At 45.7% G+C, this 12,825-nt stretch overlaps 1 protein-coding gene across 5 annotated transcripts in view; it reads left to right on the top strand.

Moving 5' to 3' along the window:
• NTRK2 (neurotrophic receptor tyrosine kinase 2) overlaps nucleotides 1-12,825 on the top strand; it is a 409,783-nt gene that overhangs the window by 297,942 nt on the left and 99,016 nt on the right. For all 5 annotated transcript variants that reach the window (XM_082401158.1, XM_082401155.1, XM_082401159.1 and 2 more), the window contains 2 exons: nucleotides 593-765; nucleotides 7,639-7,873. In XM_082401158.1, the coding sequence (XP_082257284.1) occupies nucleotides 593-765; nucleotides 7,639-7,873 (408 nt within the window). The remainder of the gene's footprint in view (nucleotides 1-592; nucleotides 766-7,638; nucleotides 7,874-12,825) is intronic.

The raw sequence follows: 12,825 nt of genomic DNA, 5'->3' as shown, positions 1-12,825 counted from the left end.
CCCTTTAAAAGGATGAAATAATGCCATTTGCAGCAATATGGATGGCCCTAGAGATTATCATACAAAGTGAAGTCAGACAGAGAAAGACAAATATTTGTGGAATCTAAAAAATGATACAAATGAACTTATTTACAAAACAGAAATAGACTCACAGACATAGAAAACAAACTTATGGTTACAAAACGGGAAAGGAGGTGGGAGATGGATAAATTGGGAACTTGGGTTTAACAGATACAGATACACACTACTATATATAAAATAGATAAACAAGGACCTACTGTATAGCACAGGGAACTATATTCAATATCTTATAAAAAGTTCATGTCTGTCACTTAATGAAAGAACATCTATGTAAATCCTTCATAAACTAAACCTTTGCATACCCAGAAGGAACTTTTCCTCAGTAATTCGTACAAACATTATTTCCTCAGGAATTAGGCTAGTTTTCAATCTTTTGTGTGATACATGAGATGAATGCCCTTCCCATCCAGGAACCTCAAAGCCCCTAAAGGAATTCCTCTCAACGCAGCTTCCCTCTCACGCCCTCAGTCTAAGCTGTGTTGGTTTTCTCCCCTCTGCCCCTGGTCCCCAGACGCTGAAAGATGCCAGTGACAATGCACGCAAGGACTTCCACCGCGAGGCCGAGCTGCTGACCAACCTCCAGCACGAACACATCGTCAAGTTCTATGGCGTCTGTGTGGAGGGTGATCCTCTCATCATGGTCTTTGAGTACATGAAGCACGGGGACCTCAACAAGTTCCTCAGGTATGGGGGGCACCGGGGCCACGTGGGAGGTGAGCTTCAGACAGCCTGGGGGTGAGGACAGGGGGCTTCCTGGGAAGGACCAAGGGGCCCTTGGACCTTTCTCTGGAACAGCCTGTCCTGGTGACAACATCAATGCCTACTACAGAGAAAGAACCTGAGGCCACTGCATTGCTCCTTTTCCTGAATCAACAAACTCCACATAATGTGATACTAATGATTCCACTCTATTTCACCTGTGTTTATTGAGCATTGGTTTATTAAATGGTACGTGACATGTGCCTTTGAGATGGGCCTTAGGCTCTGTGGGAGTTTGCCAGGTGGATAAGGGAAGAATGTTATTCGGGCGAAGGAAACAGCAAGAGTTCAGGCACCCAGGTGTCACAGGGAAAGGTCTGGTCTGGTGAGAGTGGAGAGTCTGGAGATGCCAGACAACACAAGAAACCAGGGCAAGGGGAGGTAGAAAGGGGGTAGGAGGAGTCACGGCTGGAAAGGTGAGCATTTGGACTTTACTCTGAAGACGGAAAGAAGAACCAGGAAGTCAGTCGGTCAGAGGATTGAGTGAAAAGAACAGAATCGAAAGAGCAAAACATCTAGGAGAAAGGAGGTAAAACGATATTGGACAGGACCATTGAAGACTGAGCATTGGGGCCTTATTGAGTCCCGGAGGTCAGAAAAAGATGGTCAGCTTCGACATGAGGGGTTTTGTGACCAGCGGGGAAAACTGGAAGGCAGCAAAGCGAGGAAAGGGAAAATGTTGAGGATAAGAGGGAGTCGTTGGGTTGTTAAATAGCATTGTAACTTGGATTTCTAGCATTGGCCTAATTGGGTTTTGGTTCAGCCGTGGGTTCTCAGGAAGTCCCTTCCTTGGGGTGATGGGTGCGGGGGCCTGCGAGGGACCACGGGATAGAGCAAGTGAGAGACAGTTTAGAATGTGCATAACCGGGGGTGGGGTGCGCTGGTGGGCGGCGCTGCTTTGAAACAGTGAGGACAACGTGCGAAGTAAAAGGGATCGCAGTGCAGCGTCTCTCGAGGAGATAGTAATGATCCAGGCAGCATGTTCAGCTGGAGTTGAATCTCAGCTCTGGCATTTATTAGCTGAATGAACTTGGGCAAGTCTCTTAGCTGTTCTGATGATAATATTGAGCCAGCAGGGTAGGCATGAGGGCTGAATTAGAATAAATAGAAAGCTCGTAGCATAGGAGCAAGTAGGAAGTTTTCAAAAAGCAGAAGCTTGAATTCTGCTAGTAATGATTTCTACTCATACACCAGCTGAGAGAAATCGAAAGGAGAGCTGAATTTGATGAGAGAGACAGAGGAAGCTGGTGGTCACCCTGCTGGAGCCCATAGTGAGTGTTCTCATACTGTATCTACCAGGGGAGAGAAGAAATGTGCTGATCCAGACCCTCCTTGGTGAAGGAAAACAAGCGATGCTTTCATTTGCATTAAGCAGAGGCACGATGGAAGCCGCACATTTATGATCTCGAACAATGGAAAGAGTAAGAGGTCCCAGTAGTGAGGGCTGGGAGACCCGGGTTCTCCCTCCTATTCAGCATCAGCTGCTTGGGTCCCTTGGGTGGGTCCCAAGCCACACCACCTTGGCCACCTCAACTCTCAGGTGGGTCTGAGTTAGATCCTCTTAAAGTCACATCTGGCTCTAGCATACTGTTTTCTTTAAAATAGAACTAATCTTTGAAAGATTAGTATAATTTAGGAGAAATAAGAAAGATGTTCCTCACTGGCCTCAGTTTCCTCACCTGTAAAAGGGGTGTGATAACACCCATTTCAAGGCCTAGTGTCAGGACTATTGTGATGGCAGGTAATCGATAGATGTTGTCCCCACAACCCTTCTTCTCTGACACATTTTCCTCTTTATTTTGGCTGAGGCCTCCATAATCCCGGGGAAGTGACGTCTTTTGCGTTACAGCAGTACCTAGACTGCTCTGTCCTCCTCTAGTTTCTACGGGCACTGAAGAGAGCTTTCCACAGAAATCAGCACCAGTAGCTTCATGCAGCCCCTGGAAGGTTCAGGAACTGTACAGTTTAAGGAATAAGTCAATTGCTGAGAGAACAGTGGAAGGGTGAGAGAGTACTGCCGTGTTTAGAAATGTCATCCCATGGTTTGTACAGTCCGGATCATTTTGACCATCCCTAGCCTCGTGAATACATGTGCACAGGTGATAGGAGAGAGGATGATGGGAGCTTTTGCCCATTATCTTGACAGATCTAATGTGAAAGGAAGAAAAGAAGCTGAATTTGGTTGAGGTCTGCTGCTTATAGAGCTAATTTCCTTTGTTCCCATGTTTTAGGATATGTTCCTAACTTAAAATGGTACTTTCCGAAAACTGTAGCATAATAAATTCAAATGTACTCACCTGGATACAATTAAATGCCTCTGTGAGCTCAGACTCCGTGTGTGTGTGTGTGTGTGTGTGTGTGTGTGTGTGTGTGTGTGTGTGTGTGTTGATCCTTTCACTTTCAGTTCCATCCCTTGCTCTCCTTCCTGCCTTCCAGAAGGAGCAGGCACCTAGTTCTCCTTTGGCAGCTTGCACAGGGCATGGAGCTCTTGAAAATCTCCTCTGCTCCATTTCAGAATCTGCTGGACTCTGGGAACAAGAGGTTTTCCATGCCAAGAATCAGGTTCTCAGGTCCAGGGATGTGCTGTGAACTACAGTCTGTCCTCTCTTTCTGGAAGGGAACCCAGCCCTTACACTGCCATGAATGTGTCCCCAAGTGTCATTGGAACTGCCCTATAAAGACAGATGTCTACAATTATCCTCCCACCCTTTTTACTCATCCAAAAGCCACACATTGAGGACCAACATGGCCAGGCCCTATGCTCGGTTGGCTGGGAGATGAAGAGTCAAGCATGGTCCTTGCTTTCAAGGAGATGACAATTTTCCCCTTAGAATTCTCCTGAATTCCCTTCCAATGAGGGGAAGATAGAGACAGCTTTTTTTTTTCAAGCAATAACAGCTATTTATTGGGAATTCCCTGGTGGTCCAGTAGTTAGGACTCAGCGCTTTCACTGCCGGGGCCCAGGGTTTGATCCCTGATCTGGGAAGTAAGGTCCCGCAAGCTGCGTGGTGAGGCCAAGAAAAAAAAAAAAGCTATTTATTTATTGAGCCTTTCTAAGCATTGTAAATGTTTTAAATGTATCAACATAGTAAGCTATTATTACCATCATTTCCATATTACAGTTGAAGAAAGTGAGTCAAGCAGCTAGTGAGTGACAGAGTTGAGATTCAAACCCATAGCCAGGGCTGCAAAACCCATAGTCTTAACCATGTCAGTACTTCCTCTTGAAGTGGCCATTAAAAAACCAGAAGGAAAGCAGTGTCCTGTAGAATTCTGGAGCCAGAAGAGTGTGGCTAAGTGCTGCCGTCACCCCCATTGGGGGAGGCAACAGGCCGAACAAGGCAGGGTGGGCAACCTCCCTCGTCAGAATCCCGCTGACGCTACTACCTGCTCCCCGAGCCAGGGCACCGGTGGTGCTTTCCCCTCTTAAGGCGTGTTCTCCTGGAAGAGGTGAAATATGTTTTTATTTCCAAGAGCTGCGGGGTAACCTGTGGAGTGAAGCAAAGGGCTGTTGTCAACGTTGTTTATACTCCTCTTAAGAACTTGTTTAGAAGACTCGCCTGCCCTGTTTTTACAGCAGGACTTACTGCTCAAGCAAAGCATTCAAAGGCTTCTTCTATTAAAAGGAGCCTTGTTCAAATACCCAGAACCAAGCAGGAGAAACGGCTGGTTAAAAAGGTCATGAAGAACCTAGTGGTAAGACGGGAATAAAGACACAGACCTACTAGAGAATGGACTTGAGGATATGGGGAGGGGGAAGGGTAAGCTGGGACAAAGTGAGAGAGTGGCATGGACATATATACACTACCAAACGTAAAATAGATAGCTAGTGGGAAGCAGCCGCATAGCACAGGGAGATCAGCTCGGTGCTTTGTGACCACCTAGAGGGGTGGGATAGGGAGGGTGGGAAGGAGATGCAAGAGGGAGGAGATATGGGGATATATGTATACGTATAGATGATTCACTTTGTTATAAAGCAGAGACTAACACACCATTGTAAAGAAATTATACTCCAATAAAGATTAAAAAAAAAAAAATGCAGGAGCTTGCCCCAACCCACAGGGAAGGAGGTGGAGTGCAGAGGGCCCTGGAGGGTGCCAGCTTTCCGGTGCTGCAGAGTGGAAAGCTGGCAGATGGGGGCTTTGCACAGAGGTGGCCTTTTGTGCTTGGCCTCTAACTTTTCCTCTTTCCTGGAGTCTTTGCAACAGACAGATTCTTAGAGGAGTCTGGATTTCTGGAGCTGAAATAAGGCTGTGAAAAATTAACAACTTATTTCACTCTTTGAACTAAATCTATGAAGATTTCATCCTGGCCTATATTCTCTGCTTGTTTCAGGATTTCCCATAATTTATGTGCATCCCTAGGTCCTTTTCCTGGTGTCTCCTACGACGAGTGAAAACACTGTCACTTTCCCCTGCCCCTTCAGTGCTAGGAAGGGTTGGGCTTGAGTGACCTTTAGTGAGGTGGGCGGGGCCGACCCTGAGAGCCCCATCACAGGCCAACCACAAAAAGAAATGCACAGATGATGACTTGTGTTTTCGTATCACCATCCATTTCTTTTTTTTTTTTTTTTATAAATTTATTTATTTATTTATTTTTGGCTGTGTTGGGTCTTCGTTTCTGTGCGAGGGCTTTCTCTAGTTGTGGCAAGCGGGGGCCACTCTTCATCGCGGTGCGCGGGCCTCTCACTGTTGCGGCCTCTCTTGTTGTGGAGCACAGGCTCCAGACGCGCAGGCTCAGTAGTTGTGGCTCACGGGCCTAGCCGCTCCGCGGCATGTGGGATCATCCCGGACCGGGGCACGAACCCGTGTTCCCTGCATTGGCAGGCGGATTCCTAACCACTGCGCCACCAGGGAAGCCCCATTTCTTTTTTTAAAGAAAACTTTGTTTGCAAAGCCTTTCTCTCCAGCTTTCCAATGAAAGTCTACAAAGCACCATACAAGCAGAGTCTCAAGTATCCCCTGTTAGTGTAATATTATTAGGAAGGTGTAGTCAGTATCCCCACTTTACAGAATGAGGAAACAGGCCCAGAGACGTTCTGTAGCCTACCTGAGCTCACAGCTAGCATGTTAGAAGGAGATCACATTCAGTTCTGATAACCCAGAGCCTTGGCCGCTGCACTGCAAGACTTCTTACTCCAGAGGGAGATTCTGAGCTGGAGAGAGCCTGAAGCTTTTCCCGTATTCTCCTCCGTGTGACCATTGGCAGTCGGGGCTGTAGTTTGAACGGAGGTGAAATAAATGTGTTAGGACTTGCCTTGTACAAAAACAGGAATGGTTAAATCCAGATATTCAGAGATAAAAGGAACCTAAATGATCACCCAACATAATACCCCTATGGATTTTTGCCTAATGGGGAAATTCCAGACTGGACAAGTTGAAAGTCTTCCCCAGATCATGGGGCTGGACACTGCGAGGACTGGGAAACTCCCCACCTCCTTGTCCAGTGCTGTTCTCTGAAAATGCAAGAATGAATGATCTGGTGACAGCGTGTTTTGGGAACCACTGTGGCTGGAGCCACGATGGGAGGGGCTATGGGGCTGGTGGGTCGGAGGAGGGGCAAAATGAGCTGGATGGTCTTGGGTAATTCTGGCTCTCTTATTTTCAAATACTCATATAGCTCTGGACCCCCATAGGTGGGGTCACCCACTTTAAATTCTAAAATTTAGAATCCTCTATGTTTGTTTTAAGTGCTTCCAACTGTCCTGAAGGAGATCTTCTCCCTTGTTTCCCTTTGGGAGACAGAAGCCCTTTGACTCCTGCCCTGGCAGGTCCAGCAGCAAAGGATACCTTTACTCCTTGCCCTGCAGCACCCCTCAGGCCGTCAGGGGCAGTGACTCCAGTTGGCCCAGCAGGGTTCCGGGTGGGGAATGCGGAAAGGGGGGTGGGAGCGGTTCATGATGGCATCCTAAGACTGGGACCCTCCCCTCCCTGAAGCACATGCCAGGGTTAAGATGCCTTAAGTTGTCACATAGCTGGGAAAAGGCTGGGTGTGTAAAACAGAAGATAAAGAAGGTATAAGACACCATACTTCACCGCTCCCCCCTGCCCCCTGCCATAGTGTGGGGAATAAGACTTGCCCCAGTAAAAGAATAAATGTGTTGTGATTCAAAAAGCTCTTCCATGTGGTGCCCAGGACATGTGTTGAGCTGGAGGTCAGGGGTAGGGGTGGGCCAAAGGAGATGGTATTTTTCACTGGGAACGAATGTCCGGGATGAGGATGCCCTGGGATTCTGCTGAGTTGGGCTTGGGGATAACATGGGCAGCTTGAAGCCATGTTGGGCCACAGAGCAGGTGGAGTAGGGGAGAGCAGAGCTGCACTCTGGAGAGAGTGAGGGCCCTCTGCTGCAGCATGTGGCTGGGAGGACAGAGTTGGGGCTCCTGCTGGGGTGCAGTGACCCTTCACTCCAGGAGAGCCAAACTCTTCCCCCAGTGTTTTATTTTGATTTGGGTTTTTTTGTTTGCTTGTTTTTTGCTTTGTCCACCCACTGCTTTTCAGGGTCTCGGGATCTAGCCAGTGCCTGACCCCAGCATAGTTCCAGAACCCTAAAATGTGAACCTGTCTGTGTGTCGAGGGGGGCACTTATTCAGGCCCACTGGCCCTGGAAATGCTAGACTTTCTGGGAAATAAAGCCTAGGTGCTCTGGAGGCTTTAGAGATAAAACTGTGGGTGGAGCATCCTTCCCTCCTCTTTTGCTAAGTCAGGCAGCATCTTTCCGTACCAGCAGCTGATGTGGGGCAAAGGGACCCTCAAGGCAAAGAGCTGAGGCTCCAGCAAGGCCTTCTGTGTTCTCCCCAGGGCGCACGGACCTGACGCCATGCTGATGGCCGAGGGCAACCCGCCGACGGAGCTGACGCAGTCGCAGATGCTGCACATCGCCCAGCAGATCGCTGCGGGCATGGTCTACCTGGCGTCCCAGCACTTCGTGCACCGAGACCTGGCCACCCGGAACTGCCTGGTGGGCGAGAACCTCCTGGTGAAGATCGGGGACTTCGGCATGTCCCGGGACGTATACAGCACTGACTACTACAGGGTGAGTGGCTGTACCGAAGAAGAGACCCCAGGGCCATCCTTCCCTGGGGGCCCCTCGTTGTATTAGTTTGCTAGGGCTGCCACAACAAAATACCACAGACCAAGTGGCTTACACATCAGAAATTGATTTTCTCACACTTCTAGAGGCTAGAAGTCCAAGATCAAGGTGATGGCAGGGGTGGTTTCTTCTAAGGCTTCTCTCCTCAGCTTACAGACAGTGCCTTCTCACTATGTACACCCTCACATGGTCTTTTCTCTGTGCACGGGCATCCCTGGGGTCTCTCTGTGTGTCTAAATTTCCTCTTCTTATAAGGACGCCAGTCAGACTGGATTAGAGCCCACCCTAACGGCCTCATTTTAGCTTAATCACCTCCTTAAAGGCCCTATCTCCAAATGCAGCTGTGTTCTGGGATTCTAGGGGCTAAGGCTTCTACATATAAATTTGGGGGAAATGCAGTTCAGCCCACAACACCGTCCTGCTCTTTCCATGGCTCTCCAGAGCTGTGTGTGAGATCTCCAAGAGGAAAGTTCTCAACGTGAGAGTTCTTCCAGGGGAACCCTTGGAAAAATTCCAGGAGGCCATGAGGTTAAAGGATTTTGAGGTTTGGATTTGATTCTGTGAAACTATGCCAGGAGCCTTTGTTTAGGCTTGATCTAAGGTGAACTGGTTCACATAAATGAAAGTACGCTAAGACCCTGGAAGTTCCCACTCAGAACCATCTTGGCTGAAAGTGGATTGGCTAGTGGCCATCTTGGTAAGAGGTTCTGTCCTACCGAGTCTGCCTGGGGTTCCACCATTTGAAACACTAACAGCTAGAGTTATAGACAATAATTCAAATCCACTGATTACCTGGAGTTGGCATCCTTGGCATGTTAGATTTGTTAACTGACATCTCAGAACTTGGGTATGAAAGAAAAGGGTTATTTCTGGAAACCGGGAAGTCATGATATTGAAAGTGAAGATTTGGGTTGTGTTCTACTACCTCAAACCCCCAATTTTGTTTTCTTGTTGTTTTGCTTGATTTTTAAGGGGAGAGGGATGTAGGAAGAAAAAGAAATAAATGTTCTAGAAATATATTACCGAAGAGGATAAAACTTAGAACTCGACTAATTTTCATACTAGGTTAGGGCTGGTGAAGAAAATGCCTGTTCTCGCCTTTGCTCTGCCCTTTATGATTTATGTTTGAGGAGGAGCCTTCTCAGTTTGTCTCCTGTACTCCTCCCTGCAGCCTCCCTCACCTCCAGTGCCTCTGCCCTTTAACCGAGCTGACTTTCCTACAATTAGTCTAAGACAATGAATCCATTGCCTTGCTGCGTATTCTTCTATAGATTGATTTGTGGGGTTTCTTCCTTTGTCACCTTGATGAGCATTGTCCATGTTTTATATACCAAGAAAGGATGGAGACCCAATTGTAAAGGATTTTCTTGTGTGTATTTGCAGGAAACATGGGCAGTCTTAACTTCAGGTGTTCAAAACAGAGCTACAAAGCACCCGTCCTGAGTCTAGCAGTGACTGACTAGTTTATTACAGACAGCTAAAACATGGCGGGAGGTTACCTGCCAATGGATGCATCTTCTCTGTTAGCTCTGCTCCCATGGCAGGAAGCAGGGAATGGGGCATTTCCCGGTCTCAGGAGACAAAGGAACACATGAGTTCTTCCTTAAGAAATCTTTGCTGATCTTGATGAGCATCCAAGGAAGAAATATGTGGCCCAAGCAATAGCTCTCCCTTTCGCAGTAAGTTAATAAAGGTTTCAGAATGCCTGGCACAAAATAAGTGCTCGATAAATATTTTCAACCTTATCATTATCCAAATCGAAAAAATTATGCTTCATTCTCAAAACCGGGACTGAACTAAGTAGAACTCAGTGTCCTTTTCTATAATCTCTAGAAAAATAATTCAGAGGAAAAAGACTGAAAAGCTCAATGATATGAAGATAAATTACCCAATTAGAAAATAGGCAAAGGATTTAAGATTCTTTTGGTGTCCCCAAAGAAAATGTACAAATGGCCAATAAGTACATAAAATGATGCTCAACATCATTAGTCATTAGGAAAATGTAAATCAAAACCACAGTGAGGCACCACTTCACATCCACTTGGCAAAACAGACAATAAGAAGTGTTAACAGGGATGTGGAGAAATTGGAACCCTCATAAAGTGCTGGTGGGAATGTAAAATGGTGCAACTGTTTTGGAAATAGTTTGGCAGTTCTTCAAAATGTTCAACATAGAGTCACCATATAACCCAGCAATTCTACCCCTAGGTATATGCCCAAGAGAATTGAAATCATATGTTCACACACACACAGACAGACACACACACACATATACACACATGCACACAAACGAAATAGCAGCATTATTCATTATAGCTCAAAAGTGGAAACAATTTCGGTGTCCATCAACTGGTGAACAGATAAAATGTGGTCATCCATATGATGGGCTATTATTCATTAATTAAAAGGAATGAAGTACTTATTCATGCTACAACATGGATGAACCTTGAAAACACTATGGTGAGTGCAGAAAGCCAAGCACAAAAGGTCATATACTACATGCTTCCATTTATATGGAATGTCCAGAATAGGCAAATCCATACAGACAGAAAATAGATTAGTGGTTGCCAGGAGCTGAGGGGCAATGGGGAAAGAGGAGTGACTGGTCCTGGATATGGAGTTTCTTTTTGGGGTGATGAAAATGTTCTTAAATTGTATAGTGGGATGATTGTTTAGTATATGTGTAAATATACTTAAAACCATTGAATGTATACTTTAAAAGGGTAAATATTGTGGTATATGAATTGTATCTCGATAAAAAAGCCCCCAAAATACTAACAAAACAGTAACCATCATTATAGACACGAGAAGTTAGCCTTGGTCATTTATGCATTATAGAAACACTGTCATTTGTCATCTACCATATATTCTGATTTGGTGAAAAGATAATCCTCCACTTAAGTGACATTTTCCTGAAGTATTTCCTTCTGAATTGATTCGAGGAAATAATGATTCCCAGTTCCTTTATTTATTAAATGTTCTGCATGGAACTACCCCAGTCATTAAGAAATGTTCTTCAGATGCCACATTGATTTAATCCCCCCACCATGGTCATTACTCAGTGGCAGCTGCAGGGTTTGTATGTTTGCCTGGTTGTTTGTTGTTCCCATTGAGGAGGAGGAGAAAAAACCGGCCTTTCGTTGGCCTCTATGATAGGTGGGCCTGGGTGGGAGCCGGTAGGAAAGTGGATGATGGGTGTAAGAACCTGACACTTTGATGGTAGCTTAGGAAAACTAAGAAATTATGCATTCTATTTTGCCTTCTCTAAAATTTCAAAATGATGGTACACTTTTTGGTTCCATGAAAGTATTTATTGTCATAGAACTCATTTGTAGAATATTATTGCTTATTTAAATATCAAGTCTGTCAGTAGAGTCCATTCTCTTGAGTTTGTCAAATCGACAAGTAGAAGCTGGTGCTCTGTTTCTGCAAGTGAGTTGAGTACATCATGCAGTGGCTATTTCCCAGGACACTCTTGCTTTCACATGAGTTACCCACCTGTTGGATCATCCATAAGCTTAGCATTGAGCCTGTCCCCATCACAGTGTCTCTTCATCTTCTCTGCCACGGCAGCTGGGGAATGTGTTCTCCTTACAGCTCCGGTTTCTCATTTGTGGGCACATTTTCTTCATTGTTTTGTTCCTAGCTTCTCCAAAAGCCTGCACACTCCGAGGTGGGGAGCTGCTGTGGCCAATGTGGGCTGTCATCACCAGTGTTAAGTATCTTTCCTGCCACAGTAACGGAGGAGGATTTTTGAGTTCACCAAGGCTATCTTATATGGAAGGATGGCGACTGGGCCTAGAGTCAACTGGATAATTAAGGAGTAACATGTCCCTTATCTTTAAGCAAGAACCAGTCCCACTGGCAGCCTGAGCCTTCAGCTCGTGGTGGCTTGTGAGCAGCCTTGCAGAGTGGCCCCAGCTCTGTGCGATCCATGGCAGGAGGGGCGGGCGGCAGCTGTTTCTCCATCATGGGGGAGCTGGCAGCACCAGGAAACGGCTGCCTCAAGGCTTCCACCCTGTTGCAGCTGAGCTAATTATATCTTCCCAAAGAAGGAAGAAATCGGAACGCTACATTTGCATTGAAACCAGCCTGATATGGCAGGTCCAAAATTACTCTAGCATTTATGTTCTCTGAATTATTTTAATTAGCAGCTCTGCAGTACCAGTCTTTCATTTCATTTTTATTCCTTCCCTCCACTGGCAAAGCCTGGCATTTAGGAAGCATCTGAAACAGATTTCTGTCAGAGACCTAGGATCTCACTCTACTTGGTCATTACTATGCCACAGTGTATCCACTGAATTTTTTTTTAATGTGCACTTTGGTATTTTCCACAATTTGGCTTCAACATGCATTTAAAATGAATGTGACCGTTGGTGAATAGAGAGCCCCAAACATCTGAAATCCTCACTTTTAAGTCTTATACCCCTTTGGGCTTTAGTTTTATGGTGGCAGGGGGTAAGAAATCCTATCCTTTAATCCATCGTTCACTTAAGAAGAAAAGAGAAGGACGCAGAATCAGCAAATTGATTAATGGTGGAGATTAAAAGAAGCAAATGAATATAGCTTGGCTAAGCAAGGCCATGGTCAGAATCCTAAAGTGTTAAAATGATATAAAGAACAAGTCTAGAAATCATCTTCAAGTGCTCAATACAGTTTATGAACAGCAGAGAGAAAAGACGATGATTTTTCTTAAAATAAGCTGATATAACGAGTAGGAAAAGAACTGTTTTGAACTTCAGTACGTTGTCCCTTAATATGCCCACCCTGGAGAAAGAGGGGTAATAAACTGGAAAATAAAGTCCTGAACCATAGAGGAGAGAAGAAGGCTTAGGTAATTTAAGAACTGGACAAGCACATAGGAAATAATCAAGGATTAACTTTCATACCTTGGT

Source organism: Balaenoptera borealis (genome assembly GCF_965194805.1).
Source record: "Balaenoptera borealis genome assembly, chromosome: 8".
NCBI lineage: Eukaryota > Metazoa > Chordata > Mammalia > Artiodactyla > Balaenopteridae > Balaenoptera > Balaenoptera borealis.
This window is presented reverse-complemented; position numbering and strand designations above follow the sequence as displayed.